This window comes from Mesoplodon densirostris, chromosome 7, assembly GCF_025265405.1.
Source record: "Mesoplodon densirostris isolate mMesDen1 chromosome 7, mMesDen1 primary haplotype, whole genome shotgun sequence".
Taxonomy (NCBI): Eukaryota; Metazoa; Chordata; class Mammalia; order Artiodactyla; family Ziphiidae; genus Mesoplodon; species Mesoplodon densirostris.
This window is the reverse complement of record NC_082667.1, coordinates 3918991-3934199: the sequence shown is the minus strand read 5'-3', so window position 1 is coordinate 3934199 and position 15209 is coordinate 3918991. Positions and strand designations below refer to the sequence as shown.

At 45.9% G+C, this 15209-nt stretch overlaps 1 protein-coding gene across 4 annotated transcripts in view; it reads left to right on the top strand.

Annotated features, from left to right (window-relative positions):
- PPFIA1 (PTPRF interacting protein alpha 1) overlaps positions 1 to 15209 on the top strand; it is an 89694-nt gene that overhangs the window by 69027 nt on the left and 5458 nt on the right. For all 4 annotated transcript variants that reach the window (XM_060105547.1, XM_060105546.1, XM_060105545.1 and 1 more), the window contains 6 exons: positions 3588 to 3669; positions 3762 to 3962; positions 10412 to 10587; positions 10683 to 10780; positions 12699 to 12874; positions 13592 to 13660. In XM_060105547.1, coding sequence (XP_059961530.1) covers positions 3588 to 3669; positions 3762 to 3962; positions 10412 to 10587; positions 10683 to 10780; positions 12699 to 12874; positions 13592 to 13660 — 802 coding nt within the window. The remainder of the gene's footprint in view (positions 1 to 3587; positions 3670 to 3761; positions 3963 to 10411; positions 10588 to 10682; positions 10781 to 12698; positions 12875 to 13591; positions 13661 to 15209) is intronic.

Below are 15209 nucleotides of genomic sequence, written 5' to 3'. Positions count from 1 at the left end.
GGGAAGCAGCACTGCAGTCCTCCCGCCCGGGCGGCTGCGTTGGTGAAGTGAAGCCCAGTGAGCCTTTGTAGGAGGTGCCGGGGTGTGCAGAGTGTCAGTCTCAGAGAAATGAGGCCCTGTCTGTTGTCTGGAGGATGCCGCTCCTACGGTATGTGATCAGCAGAAGCTCACACAACCGTCTTGTTCCGAAAGACAGCTCAACCATGGTGCTTCTGTCCTCATTTAAAACGCATGTTGTCATTCACACGTGACATGACCTTTCTCTCATAGGCGTGTCCGTTCCCCATAGAATTCAGCGTATTTCTGAACGTCTTTCTCCTGTGACTCTAACTCTGAGGTTAGGAAGTGTGCCACATCAGTCGACTACTAGAGCAGGTATTTAATAAGTCCCACTTGGGGTCTAGAATTTGATCCTTGAGGGGGCAGATCAAGTCCCAGCCGAGTAGCCCCCAACGCGTGGCCCGAGCCGGGTGGGCACAGTGCTGACCTCGTCCCAGCTGGCCCGCAGGGGAGGCAGCCCCCTTGGGCTCGTGTCCCCAGTCCTCTCTGTAAACTGAGGTCACAGATGAGAGTGACACAGTGACAGCAGAGAGTGATGCAGAGGAAGGAAATCAATCCCAGCAGAAACGGAGCGAGTCCTCTGTTTGCTTCTGGACTGTGGCTTGGGGCCGCAGGATCCCGGCAGATGGCGTACGCCTCATTCCCGCAGGATGCTGGCTTGTAGCTCAGCTTCTTCAGAACAGAGCTGGATGCTTTGGGTAGATTTAAGGCATTTGGAGTCCTGTCACCTTAGTGCTTGTGTTTTAGGCTTGGGAGCTAATGACCGGAAGATTTCTTGTTTTCTAGAAGATTGACCTGTGAAGGAATACCTCCTTCCCTTGCAGTTAACTTAGCTGAGGACTAAGTGCCTGTCATGCTTATTTTGGTAGCTGTAGTAAAGAAGGAAGAAAAGACGGTTCTGTTGATTATTAGAAAGTGGTCACGTGAGTGAATGGGCGAGTTGGTAGGCTCTACTTCGCATTTATCTATTTCTTTGTTCTTGATATCGGTACTTTTTTTAAAGAAACACATTTGTTCCTAAGTGAAGGACTGAACAGATTTTATTCTGCCACTCAACAGTTTTTTAAATACCATTTTTTGTCATAAAGTCTTTTTCTCCTGGCCTTTTGTTACCGATATTCCATTACCAGAGACCAGGTGTTCTCCTTCTGGCAGAGGATTTATCGATAGCTTCCCAAATAGTCTCCAAATAGCTGCTTTCATCCCCTGGTTTCTCAGACTGTATATGATGGGAGTCAGTGAGGGAGACAAAACTGTGTGTGCCCTGGCAGTCCCCAGATCTCAAACAGATAAAATTTCAGCAGTTGGTCGTAAGGCAGCCAAGAGCCCTGTGGTGCAGAAGAGTGTGCCGGAGAAGAGCAGTCACGGGAGCAGGTGGGCCTCCACCGAGGGGAGCGTGAGCATTTCCAGTTGAGAAGAACTGGAAACAGGAGAGAGTAGAAACAGAGAATCCCAGGGCACGTGGCATTTCGTTCGGAGCAGTCGCGGGTTCTGTCGGCAGCAGGCAGAAGTGGGTGCCTGGATGAGGTGGGAGAGGAGCGGTGATTTGTTCCTGTGCCCCACTGGCGGGCGGGGCGAGAGTGGGGGCCCTGCCGCTGATGCCCGCCTGCGGGGGACGGGCACCTCGGGGAGGAGGGGGCTCGTGCTCCCAGGCCGTGGGCCGCCTCGCCCTCTCGCTGCCTTCCTGCGTCTCTCAGCCGCATTGTCCTGCCTCCGTCGCCGTATCCCAGGGTCATCAGGGCGCTGGACCGGAGCTCTAAAATCCCAGAAATACATCCATAGTAGAAAAGGCTTTTTATGAAAGCGAACGACTCTCGCCTGGAAAAGAGTCAGAGCAATGTGCACCAGTCTCCGGGTAGTGGAATCAGTGGGCCCTTTTTAACCCTGAATTTCTTGTCTACAGTGAATATCTGTTGCATATTAAAAACTGAAGTCTCTGGCAAAGTGCCAAGGATTCAGTACCTGTTTGGCTCCCTTCAGAGCGCGGGGTTCTGGAAGCCCCCGGCCTGGCAGGTGCCGCCCCACCCCACCCCCCACCCCCGGCCGGCCTGGCGGTCCGGGGGCCACACTCTGGAGCTCGGGCTGTCCCTGGCTGACCTGCCCAGGCCTTGTCTGCATCGCTCAGAGGCTTGTGTGGCTCCCGTGAATGTTTACATAAGGTGTAGCTGCTGTCTTTGCGGAGGCGTCATCTTGAGGGAACAGGAAGCAGCGTTTGATCCAGCGGCTGACGGCTCACGCTGCCCGACAAGGCCCCTCCTGCCCCCATTGCTCCTTCCAGCCTCGGGATCCTGTGTCAAGATGATCACAGTCTTGTGTGGACTCCGCTGTTAATTTATGAATAGCTTTGTTTGTTTTAATTTTAAAAGTTTACTGTTTTTTTTACTCCGCTTGAGCTATTAAGATACATGTTGTGTTCTCTGGTATAATTATTCCTGGATAATACAGTATTTACTATTCCCAGGAAACCTAAGGTTGACTTAAAGGAACACTTACTTGAAATTTTATGTGAAACACTTTGAGCTTTAATTGTACATAGACTTCACAGTCTTAAGTCTAATGCTACTTGAATATAATGAAAAGCCGCTATGTTTCTTTAGGGAGTTCCCTGGCGGTCCATGTTTAGGACTCTGCGCTGTCACTGAGGTGGCCAGGTTCAGTCCCTGGTTGGGGGACTAAGATCCCACAAGACGTGCAGAGTGGCCAAAAAATAAATAAATTAAATAACCCCCCCAAAAAAAGATGACCCAGTATCTTAATTTAGCAAATACCTACTTAGCTAAATAGCAGTGCAGAATAGAAACAGCCAAAATCCAGCCCTTCCCTTGCTAGCTATATTAGAGCGTTATTAGTGTTAAAAGTCTGCATTGTTCTCTGTGGTTTTTGTTGTGAAATGTTGAGCATTCCTGAAGCTCTCTGAGGCAGACTCCTCTGTTCAGACCTAGGTATGGTTTCCTCTTCCTGCAGATTTGTCCTCCTTGTTTAGAAAGGGATGAGTGATTATGTTTTGTGTTGAATATCCTACCTTGGATATGAAGACTCTGCTGGGACTTTTTTTTTTTTTTTTTTTTTTTTTTGCGGTACGCGGGCCTCTCACTGTCGTGGCCTCTCCCGTTGTGGAGCACAGGTTCCAGACGCGCAAGCTCAGCGGCCATGGCTCACAGGCCCAGCCGCTCCGCAGCATGTGGCATCCTCCCGGACCGGGGCACGAACCCGCGTCCCCTGCATCGGCAGGCGGACTCCCAACCACTGCGCCACCAGGGAAGCCCTCTGCTGGGTCTTTTAAAGTTGGTAGTAATTCTTTACTCCTGGAAGGAGACGATTCTGTAGAGAATCGTGGAGGGTCTTTCAGCATTTCATTACTCAGGCGTTCAGTGTGATGTGTTCCAAACTACCCTTCAGTGGATGGTCTAGAAGGTTGAAGGACGATGATGAGATGTGTGGCATCACACTTTGGTGAACTTTATAAAGAGGACACTTTGCCTGTGTGTAGTGTGGCTCTTGAAGGTCTGAACATCTGTCACCTGTAGGCATGAATTGCTCGAAGAAGCCCGGAGACAAGGCTTACCCTTTGCACAGTGGGACGGGCCGACTGTTGTCGTCTGGCTGGAGGTGCGTATGCCCCTCTCTGAATCCTGGCCAAGTGTACGAGCCCGTCCGTACGCCACGCATAACCTTCTGGCCCCCGTGTCTCCCGTCTCCAGCTCTGGGTCGGGATGCCGGCCTGGTACGTGGCTGCTTGCCGAGCCAACGTGAAGAGCGGGGCCATCATGTCCGCCCTGTCGGACACGGAGATCCAGCGCGAGATCGGCATCAGCAACCCTCTGCACCGGCTGAAGCTGAGGCTGGCGATTCAGGAGATCATGTCCCTGACAAGTCCGTCAGCCCCTCCTACGTCAAGAACGGTACGTTTCCGTACAAAGAGTTCATCCCCTATGCGTGTTGCTTCCGCAGTTCTTTATAAACACATCCAGTGTTCCGGTTTAAAGGTTTAGCATTCAAAGACATGACAACTTTTAATTTGCTGCAATTGGCTTGTTAAAAGATACGTCATTAAATACTTTTATAACAGCTTGGCTACAGTGGCATTGTAATATAGAAATGGGAGTTTTTGAAAATGTAAAAAAGTAATCATCACAAATTTAACTATGAGTTTAAAGAAAGTGAAGGAGAAAAAGGTTAGACCCCCGGTTGCGTTGTAAGCAGTGGTTCCCTTGTTTGACTTGTTCAGCCTGTTGGCGCTTTCCATTTTGGGAGCTGTAGACCCTGGGATTTTAAGAGTCCATAAACCTGCAGGTGTACTCCAAGTAGTGTTTGTGCTCATCCAGTTTTGCTCCACGTGGGAAGACCTTGGAAGTCCTTTAAGAGGGTCCTCCCATTGAAAAAGTCAAAAACTAACGTAATGAAAACGTGAATTATAATTGGGAGATCAGGGTGGGCCAGCTCTTCATTTCTCAAGGGCAGACTTTGTACACCAGCTCAGTTCCCACTCTGCTTTCAGTCTGCCTACTCCGGAGAGAAAAACCGGTGTGGAAACTAAGCCTCACAGACGTACGTCCTCTGAGTAGCAGGCCAACACCTGATTCAGGGCTCACGGTTACTTTACACGAAAAGCGTGAAAGCTTTTCTGTTCGCTTGTCTTCTGTTGTTTCTCAGTGGGAGTGTCGTGGTGATGACAGTAGCCTATGTCCTCACCTCTTGCACAGGTGCGTGTGATCTCAGTGTATCTGATCTGCTCTGTGCCCAGGTGTTTCGCCAGAGTCGCCTTTTCAGAAATGAAGGTGCTGGGGGGTTTCCCGCAGTTTTTATCAAGTATCTCGGTAAAGGGAGCGTCTTATGAGTTGAGTTTAATGGACGGTGAAGATGAACAGGCCTCCCGTGAGGAACCTGCCCACCGTTAGGCGGGGCCACCGCCCACGGAGTCTCGGCCGTCTCGGGGCTGCGGGGACGCCCGGCGGTGCCGTCACTGGGACGCTGGTGGCCCTGCGCCCCGCCTCTGACAGAGGCCCGGTCACCGGCCAGCGCCTGCTCAGATGCGTCTCCCCAGAGCCCAAAGCCGGACTTCCGTCCTGTTCTTTGTTGTGCTTTGACTACGTGAGACCGTCTCAAATACAATGGCTTAACGGCTCTTTAGATCCCCCAGAGCTCAGGTGTCAGTGTGGCACAGGAAGCTGTAGGGCTGTCCTCCTTAAGAAGGCGGGGTCCTGCCAGCAGAAGGGCCGAGCGCCCGCCCGTGTCTCGCTGTGGGCATCTCAGACGGGGAGGTGGGCGGGGACGGCCTCTGCCCCACCCGCTCCCCTCCCGTGCCCTGGCTGACGTGTCTGCCGCCTTTCCCCTCTGTCACCGCTGCCCTTGCCCTGGATGTGGCCGGTCACGGGGTGCCCCTAGACCACAGGAAATGTCTGGTTAACACACGAGGAGATGGAGACGCTCACGGCCACGCCCCAGACGGTCAGTCCCGCCCCATGCTCACCCCCCACCCCGCCCCTCCCCGGGCAGCCCCACCTCAGGTTGGCGCCGTTCTTGGCCTTTCTGTGGAAAACAGAAATGTCGTTTTACGTTCGATTGTTCTGGTTAAGTATTTCCTTTAGGTATTAGTTAAATGTGTGAAGCACAATCCATATTTCATCTTATTTTATATTTTTTTCAGGAACTTAAAGTTGGTAGACTTGCTCCATGTAGAATAGACTTAATTGCTGTCTTCTTTAGGGGAGCCCTCAGTTCAGCCCTCTGGCCCTAGTTTTCTCCTCTTCTGGGTGTGCTTGCCGTGGGAAGTCCGCTCCTTGCATGAGACATGCGAATTGTTGGTTTTGCATGAGTTTTGCATGATGCTTTGATTCTTTGACCCTTTTCACCCAGTTAAGCTGCAACTCCCTGCAAAGTTAATTTGCTTGCATTACTAAGCTCACCAACACTAACAGTTATGTTCTTTTGCATCCCTAACCACGTAACATCAGGAAGATGAGGAGGGAAGCTGGGCTCAGGTTGGAGACTTTCTATAATGTATTCTTCACTATATGTACAGCAACAAAAAGAATTGGAGTATGAAAACTTGTAATTTACTTTTCTTGACGTTTTTAACTTCTTGACGTAGAATATTGTTAATGATTTGAAAGCATTAGCCAAAGAAAGCACAGGATTAAAGAGTACGTCTCATGGACAATTTTGAACATTTCTTGTGTGGTGCCCTGGTAGTTCATTCTCATTAGAGTAAATTACTTTGTTTGACACATGGTCTTTCCTACAAAGCCCTGTGGCTTTGGCAGCTCCTGAGATGATGTATTTCAGTCCCTGGTGGGGGTAGCGTTAGTTACAAGATCTACTGATGAGAAAAATCGTGTTCTAATAAATTTCCAACACAAGAGTTGCCGTAGAGACTCTACCTCTGTCTACAGAGTGTCCTAAATACAGTGTTGTTCCAAAGGCTTTCTTACTGATGGGATTCTCAGAAACTGAGCCCATTCTCGCTTAACGTACGTGTTGAATTGTTAGGTCCCCACTTCAGCTCTAGAAAAGCTCTGTCACAGCTGTTTTGCAGCTTTACTTTGAGACCCGTTGATTAAAAACAGTGATTTCCCTACGTGTGATCCCACTGACATTGCCCTGTGACTCGCACAAGTTGAAGCCTGCCGGGTGTGGCTGGAGTTTCTCTGAGGCACTCACTAGTGGCACCTGTTCACGGACCTTGAGAGGATAACTGTTTAACCGAAAAGTCAAAGGAATTTTAAATCAGAATTTTCCTGATCACAGGTTGTTGGTTGAAACACCTGCTTCCTTCTATTTGTACTCCTGAAATAAAGCCAATTATATCACTTTTTAACAGAAGAGGAAAAGCTATAATATGATACTGTGAGCTCCCCCTCGCTACCATTTAGGTATTCTGTGCCACTACTCCAGATAAATATCCTCATTAATTTTTTAACCTAGTCACTAATGACTATCAGTGAATTTGAAAGAGTGCATTTCATAATTACTTAAACATCAGTATATTTTACACTAAGAAGCAGAACTTGGTGAGCACTTGAATATAAAGTTCCCTGCGTCATGGGGCACAAAGTGTAAATTAAATAAGCTGGACGTTCGCTTTTCGCAACGGAAATATAAACAAGGATGAGCCCTGCCGATGACACCAGAATTGCCAACGTTCGGTCCTCAGCGTAAGCAAGGACCGCTTTCACTCCACCCCTCCCCTAGAGGAGAGGAAAGCAAAGAGGCTTCCTGCTGTCCGCGAAGCTGCCAGGGGCAGATGGCGTACAGTGCGTATTCTCTGTGGTATTAGCACAGTGACCAGCTCCTAACCCAAGGGGAGGTCTGAGATGCCCTTGGGCACTCAGGGGAAGAAGACATCAAGGTGTTGTCAAAGCCTTGGATGCCTTCATTTAGCACGTAGCATCACCCAGCTGTCCGCGCGAGACTACACTGCCCACTGGTGGTACAGGATCGAACGGGACAGCCGCATCCGTGCCATCACTCTCACCTTGTACAGAGTTCAGAAAACTGATTTGTATTTGTGATCATTTCAGGGATGGAAAAATAGACCCTATAGAGTCTCTTCTATCCCAAATGTTCTCTGATCATGAGAGAGCCCCATTGTGTGCTTTTTTTCAGAGGCTGTGATGACAGCCTAGGAGGTGTGGGTCTCCCTGGGATTGAGCCTGATTTTCCCAGAAACCTATATTATCGACCATTTAGGTGTGACTAGAGTACCTAAGGAGTAAACAAAGATACGGAAGCTTCTGCTTCCACGGATTCTCTGTTTAGAAATGTCTTTGCATCTTGTGTCTCTTTAAGAACACATAATCCGCAAGCAAGAAAATAATACCAGATATTCATGCTGTAAGTGTCAGGCTTATGAGATGAGAGTTGGGTTTGAAAGAGTGAAGAAACATGATATTGTGATGATGTCCCAAATATGTTTGATGTTTATCTCCACTCATGACTATTTATAGAATTTTTTTTTCTATTAGAAACATTTTTTTTAATAGAATTTGAGTGTTCTTGCTGGAGTCTGAGTCATTCCTTCCAGCTTCGTTGGTATTAATAATAGATTAGAGGCCATATTCTTGAGACAGACCATGGTGGTAGTCGAGAGATACTATTTCCAGGGATTCCATAATGTACAGAATTCCTCTGAATACACCTTAGTCTTCTTGGACTGAAGAACATCAAGTACCTTTCTTTGGTATGTGTGTATATACATATAATGTGTTTATTTTTCATTGTGCAGACCTTGCACATATTCTGTTAGATTTATCCCTGAGGATTTCATGGGTTTTGATGATGTTATAATAAGTGGTATTTTTTAAAATTTCAATTTCCAGTTTATTTCTAGTATTTACAAGTATTGTGCATTTTTATATGTTGACCTTGTATCCTGCAACTTTGCTAATAAACTCATTTTTATTCTTGTAACTGTTTTGCAGATTCATTTTCGACATTAATAACCAGGTTATCTGCAAATACCGTTTTATTGCTTTTCCAATTCATATGATTTGACTTATTTTTTCTTATCTTATTACAGTGGCTAGGAGTTCCAATACAGTGTTGAATAAAAGTTGCGAGAGCAGACATCCTTGCTTTGTTCCTGATTTTAGGGAGAATGCATTGTATGTTGTCAGCTCTCCGTTTTTTGTAGATGCTCTTTATATGAGGTTGAGGCAGTTTTCTTCCATTACTAGATTGCTGAGATTTCCGTATATAAATGACGAGTATTGTCATATGCCTTTTCTTTGTCTTTCGAGATGATATTGTGGTTTTTCTTTTCAGTCCATTGATACAGTGAATTTCATTGGTTTTTCAAATGTTGACCCAACCTTACGTTCTTGGGATAAACCCTACTTGTCATGATATCCTGTTTGTTTAATTGATTATTGATTTCCTGATACTTCATTAAGGAATTCTGCATCCGTGTCTCTGAGGGATATTGGTTTGTAGTTTTCTTATTATATATGTTTCTCTGGTTTAGGTATCAAGATAATTCTGGCCTCGTAGAATGAGTTAGGCATTTTTTTCTTCACTATTTTGGAATAGTTTGTGTAGAATTGATATTTTTTTCATAAATGCTTGATAGGATTCACTAGTGAAGCCATTTAGGGTAGAGATTTTATGTGTGTGCATGTATGGGTGGGTAGGAAGGTTTATAACTACAAATTCGAGTTTTAATAGATTCAGCTTATCTGTTTCTTACTGAGTGGCTTTCATAAATTGTATCTTTCTAGGAATTAGACTATTTTATGTAAGTTGCTTAAAGTTGGTCACAGTTTACCCTTGTTGCTATCCTTTCAATGTCTATAGGATCTATAATACTGATGTCCCCTCTTTCATTCTTGACATTGGTGGTTTATGTCTTCTCTTTTTTCTTGGTCACTCTGGTTAGTCAATTTTATTGATATCTATGAAGAAACTGATTTTAGTTTCATTGTTTTATTTTCTGTTTTTCTGGTTTCCATTTCATTGATTTCTGCTCATTTATTTTCTCCTTTCTGCTTCATTCATTCCTAATTTAATTCTGTTGAGGTCAGAGAACATACTTTGTATGATTTCAGTCACTTTAAGTATGCTGAGGTTTGTCTGTCTTGAAGAGTGTTCCATATCCCCTTGAAAAGAATGTATCGTGCTGTTGGATGGAGTGTTACATAAAATGTCAATTAGGTTAGGTTGGTTGATAGCATTGTTTAAGGCTTCTGTATCCTTACTGGGGTTGGTTGGTTGTCTGTTTTGGCTTCCTCGTTCAATCAGTTATTGAATAATTGAGAGAGGAGGGTTGAGGTCTCTGACTATAATTGTGTGTTTGTCTCTTTCTCCTTTCAGCCTGTCAGTTACTGCTTTGCTTATCGCTTCTTTTAAAACTATTTTTTAATTCACTGGACTGACTTGGAAGTTAACAGATGTTTTGTTAAGGAAATTTGGAAAACAATGTGTTAAATATAAAATTAAAGACAGCCAGAGATATTGTTAATGAGTAGAGTTAGATTGATCCTTCAAACTTGTTCATGAGTCGTGATCATTCTTTGTTGATGTATTATTATGTATAAAAGCTATTTCAGAAAAGTAATGTGTAGTCAGTTATAATTTTATCGTGGTTGTTAAATAGGTTAAATTTATACACACAAGAGAGTCATAGAGTTTTAATGGCATAATTCCTTTTGTATAAAATTTTGCCAGCAAATTTACAAGGTAGTAAATAAGAGATCAAGTTATTTTGAAATTACAAGCAACCACGTTGTCGTTAGCTTATTAGCCTTTGAGAATATGTAACAGATTAAAAATCCAGTTTAAAGATGATATAAATGGTCCTTGTGGCTGCTTTCATGGGTTTTTTCCTGAGCTGATCGTCCTTGATTATTGAAAGCAGACACTGGCATACGGGGACATGAACCACGAGTGGATCGGCAACGAGTGGCTGCCCAGCCTGGGCCTCCCGCAGTACCGGAGCTACTTCATGGAGTGCCTCGTGGACGCACGGATGCTGGACCACTTGACCAAGAAAGACCTTCGCGGGCAACTGAAAATGGTTGACAGTTTTCACAGGTTAGTTGCCGCAAGTTCTTGCTAATTGGCTGAGAGATGTTTGACCGTTGCCAGGTCTAAATTTTTTCTTTTTTTTCTTTTTCTCTTGGAAATAGAAACAGTTTCCAGTGTGGAATTATGTGCCTGCGAAGGTTAAATTATGACCGGAAAGAACTGGAAAGAAAAAGAGAAGAAAGCCAGAATGAACTAAAAGGCTAGTACAGTCGTGTTTCTTGCTTCCCAGTGTACTAGCAGCCTCAGTGGTTTCCTGTTTTAAAGAAAAAAATCAGGAAACGCTTTAAGTGGAGAGAACGTGTCTGACATCATTACAGAGGAGGGAGTGTTTTTCAGATCCTCCTCTGTGGCCAGAGCACTTGTGCCTATGTCCTTGTGCTCAGTCTGTAGGTTCAGTGTCTCAAGGTAAACATTTTTCCCATGACTCTAGAGATTTCCTGTTACTATGACACGTGTCCTGTTTCACTCAGAAATGCTGCTACACACTGTAGATAATTCCAGAGCCGAAAAGAACGAGACCTGCTGTTCACTCATTTGATTTAAGTGTGAAAAATGCTGCTCTGGCCATTTGTCAAAGGACTTGAGGAGAGTAGCACGTGGCCCTCCTCCCAGGCTGGAGGGAGCGGGCCTTGAAGGCGCAGTGGGAGCCGCTTAGCCAGGGAGGAGGGCAGAGGCGTTTGAGTTAGAAGGCGGGTGCGGAGGCCTGGGAGGACGTGGGCTGTCCAACTGGGAGGTGTCAGATGCTTGTCTCCGAGGGGGAGCTTCTCACTCTGTGCGCCTCTCAATGATCAGGTATGATAGAGTGCTTTTAAATAAGGTGTTAGTGATTAAGCTCCATGTAAAACCTCCCAGAATTTTCAGAAAATAAATCTAATAATATTAATAGTAATAATAATAGTAAGACTCATGGAACAAGTCCAGGCACTTTCACAGGTTACTTTACTTAATCCTTACCACAGCACTGTGAGTGTAAGTGCTGTTTTCATCCCCAGCTTTTACTAAGAAGGAAACTAAAGGTAAAAATAGGGTTGGGGAGACAGCCCATTTGAAAGATAGTTGAGTCGTGATTGAATTAATTTGAATCATGAGAAAAGCCAGAAACCAACATTTATATATTCTATACCTTTATCCAGAAAAGGGCATTGGAAATGAAATCTGTAAATCTTGTTTCATTTGTTTTCTGTATGGTTTAAATGGTTTAAATCTTTTTACGGTTGACAGAAGCTGTCTTTGAAAGTAATAGGTGATCATCTGGATGTGTTTGTACAGAGTGGCTCTTTTTAGCTCTCTACTAGCGCAGACTTAATCACTTATGACTTGACTTAATATGAAATCTTCCCCCCAGATCTCTAATATGCTGGAGAATATCTTTAAGTTTCTCTCTTTTTAACAAAAGAGAGACAACAAAAATGGCTTCAAGAAAAAAGGCTTCACGATTGTAAGTGAGAGGTTGATGCTGAATTGAGCAAGGTGTCCAGATACGGTGCCAGCTCCTCCTTGGGATGGGAAGAAAGTACATCAAAAGACTCTCAAGGGACTTCCCTGGTGGCGCAGTGGTTGAGAGTCCGCCTGCCGATGCAGGGGACACGGGTTCGTGCCCCGGTCCGGGAAGATCCCCCATGCCACGGAGCAGCTGGGCCCGTGAGCCACGGCCGCTGAGCCTGCGCGTCCGGAGCCTGTGCTCCGCAACGGAAGAGGCCACAGCAGTGAGAGGCCCGCGTACCACACACACACACACAAAAGACTCTCAAGTCTGTATCTGAAACGTGTTCGTACCTGGTGGGCATTCACATCCTTGTGTGTCCTTTTGTTTCTGATCCCCGGATCCTCGTTTTCTATTCTCTAGAAACTAAGTGTACGTAATAACTTCATTCCTCTTGGGTTCCCTTGAAGAATGAGTTCTCATGGGACAGCCTCCACTGGAGTGGAGAAGGGCCAAGCCATCAGCGTCTCAGTGCAGTCGGGGTTGGCTGCCCGCCTAGCGGTGTCTCCCAGCTTTTGTCAGGAACTGAAGGGTCAGCTTCACAGTAGGGATCTTTCCGCCATGCCTGCAGGGTATACGTGATGAACACAGCTTTTCTGAGGCCACTTTTAAAACTGTTTTGATTCATCTGCAGATGTGCTTGTTTGGAGCAACGATCGAGTGATTCGCTGGATCCTCTCCATTGGTCTCAAGGAATACGCAAACAATCTCGTAGAGAGCGGTGTGCACGGCGCCCTTCTGGCCTTAGACGAAACCTTCGACTTCAGCGCACTGGCCCTCTTGTTACAGATCCCTACGCAGAACACACAGGTACAGCCCAGACGCCGGGCCTTCATGGGCGCAGCGTGTGGTCCGTTCTCCCCAGGCAGACATGTAGCTGCCTATCTGAATGGAGACCAAACTTAACAACATCTCAGACCACTAGTAATCTCATTCCATACCAAATCCGTCATATAATAGTTCAAAATCTGTAACGCTACATTCCTCAGTATTTTTGCCTATTGACTTTTCATTTTCCGTTGGAAGCATGAGAGTCTTACGGTAAACAAAATAAGGGGAACTTTCATTCAAGTCAGTACTCTGGTAAGAGTGACGTGTATCAAGATTTAGTTCTTCCGTGGAAAGAGAAATACTCTTTGTGTGTCAGATGAAGGTTTTATTAATTATGTTTCTACGTGTAATTGCCCTGTGCAATTCTTGTTGACTTGTGGGCTCATTTGAGAATGAAGAAATTTTTTTATTCTTCTGCGGAAGATTGTATATCTTTTGCCAGTACCCCCGATCTTCCCACCAGCACCAACCCACAGAGCACACTTTTGTATATAATTTCCAAGAGGTCATGGATCCCTCTCCCCAAAAGGCCATCCATGGACTCCATGTTAAACCCCTGATTTAAAATACTATCAGAGTTTGAGTTTTTTTGTTTTGTTTTGTTTTTAAAGTCTTGGTTTAAAAAACAGTCCGGATATGCTGATATTCAAATGAGATTGTTGAAAGCTGTAGGGTGGTGTTGTTTTCTGATTTCAGGCTCGTGCTGTCTTGGAAAGAGAGTTTAACAACCTTTTGGTCATGGGGACCGACAGAAGGTTCGATGAAGTAAGTTTTTCAGCTTAATTTGCATTAATGCAACTTTAAAAGTCATTATCTTATCATACTTGTATGAACCATGTAGTCAGGGTATTTCTTCTAAATGTGGAGACAGTTTTACTTTACAGGTTAAGCTTTGCTCTTAAAAATTTATTAACAGGGCCTCCCTGGTGGCACAAGTGGTTAAGAGTCCGCCTGCCGATGCAGGGGATACGGGTTCGTGCCCCGGTCTGGGAGGATCCCATATGCCGCGGAGCGGCTGGGCCCGTGGGCCATGGCCGCTGAGCCTGCGCATCCGGAGCCTGTGCTCCGCAACGGGAGAGGCCACAACAGTGAGAGGCCCACATACCGCAAAAAGAAAAAAAAAAAAAAAAAAAAAAATTTATTAACAAATGAGCTATTAAAAAATTAATATCGGGCCTCCCTGGTGGCGCAAGTGGTTGAGAGTCCGCCTGCCGATGCAGGGGATACGGGTTCGTGCCCCGGTCTGGGAGGATCCCATATGCCGCGGAGCGGCTGGGCCCGTGAGCCATGGCCGCTGAGCCTGTGCGTCCGGAGCCTGTGCTCCGCAACGGGAGAGGCCACAACAGTGAGAGGCCCGCGTACCGCAAAAAAAAAAAAAAAATTAATATCTTTGGACTTCCCTGGTGGCACAGTGGTTAAGAATCCGCCTGCCAATGCAGGGGACACGGGTTCGAGCCCTGGTCCGGGAAGATCCCACATGCCACGGAGCAGCTAAGCCCGTGCGCCACAACTACTGAGCCTGCGCTCTAGAGCCCGCGAGCCACAGCTACTGAAGCCCGTGCGCCTAGAACCCGTGCTCCACGACAAAAGAAGCCCCCTCGGTGAGAAGCCCGTACACCACAACAAAGAGTAGCCCCTGCTCGCCGCAACTAGGGAAAGCCCGTGGGCAGCAACAAAGGCCCAGCACGGCCATAAATAAATAAATAAATAAAATTAATTTTTAAAAAATGAATGTCTTCAGTAAGATAGGGGTTTGTATTTTTTTTTTAATTTTCACTATTTAACTTTTGATACCCCTCAAAAGTATTTTTTTTATATCGTAAAACACTGGTTTCAGCTTAGGAATGGAGTCTAAGTTGTGTTTTGGCGACCAGCCGGATGTCTTACCCTCATCCAGAGCCCCTGTGCTTTGGGGGACTGTTTCATAAGTATATTGAAAAGCACAAAATATTAATTTCCCCTTACACAAAACCGTGACTCATTTATTCCCACACTATTGTTATTCTCTTCATTGGACGTTAAGGAGACTTGAGTTTGACAAAGAGAGTAGAAGGGCACCTAAAGCAGCATTTGCTGGCTCCGTCCCAGCATGAGACAGAATTGTTTACAGCTCGAAAACTGTTTTTAAAGACGAATAAAAACGTGTTATCTTATATAGCAAGAAGGTGATTCCTTCGAGATAAGAAGTGAAGCCTGGTAATTGTCAGGAGGAACGTTCACCCGGGCGGCCCAGGCGGTCCTGCTTGATGCTCAGTTAGGGTCCCAGCGTCAGTGGTACCGGGTCCCAGGCCGCTCTCCACAGTTCCCAGCTGAT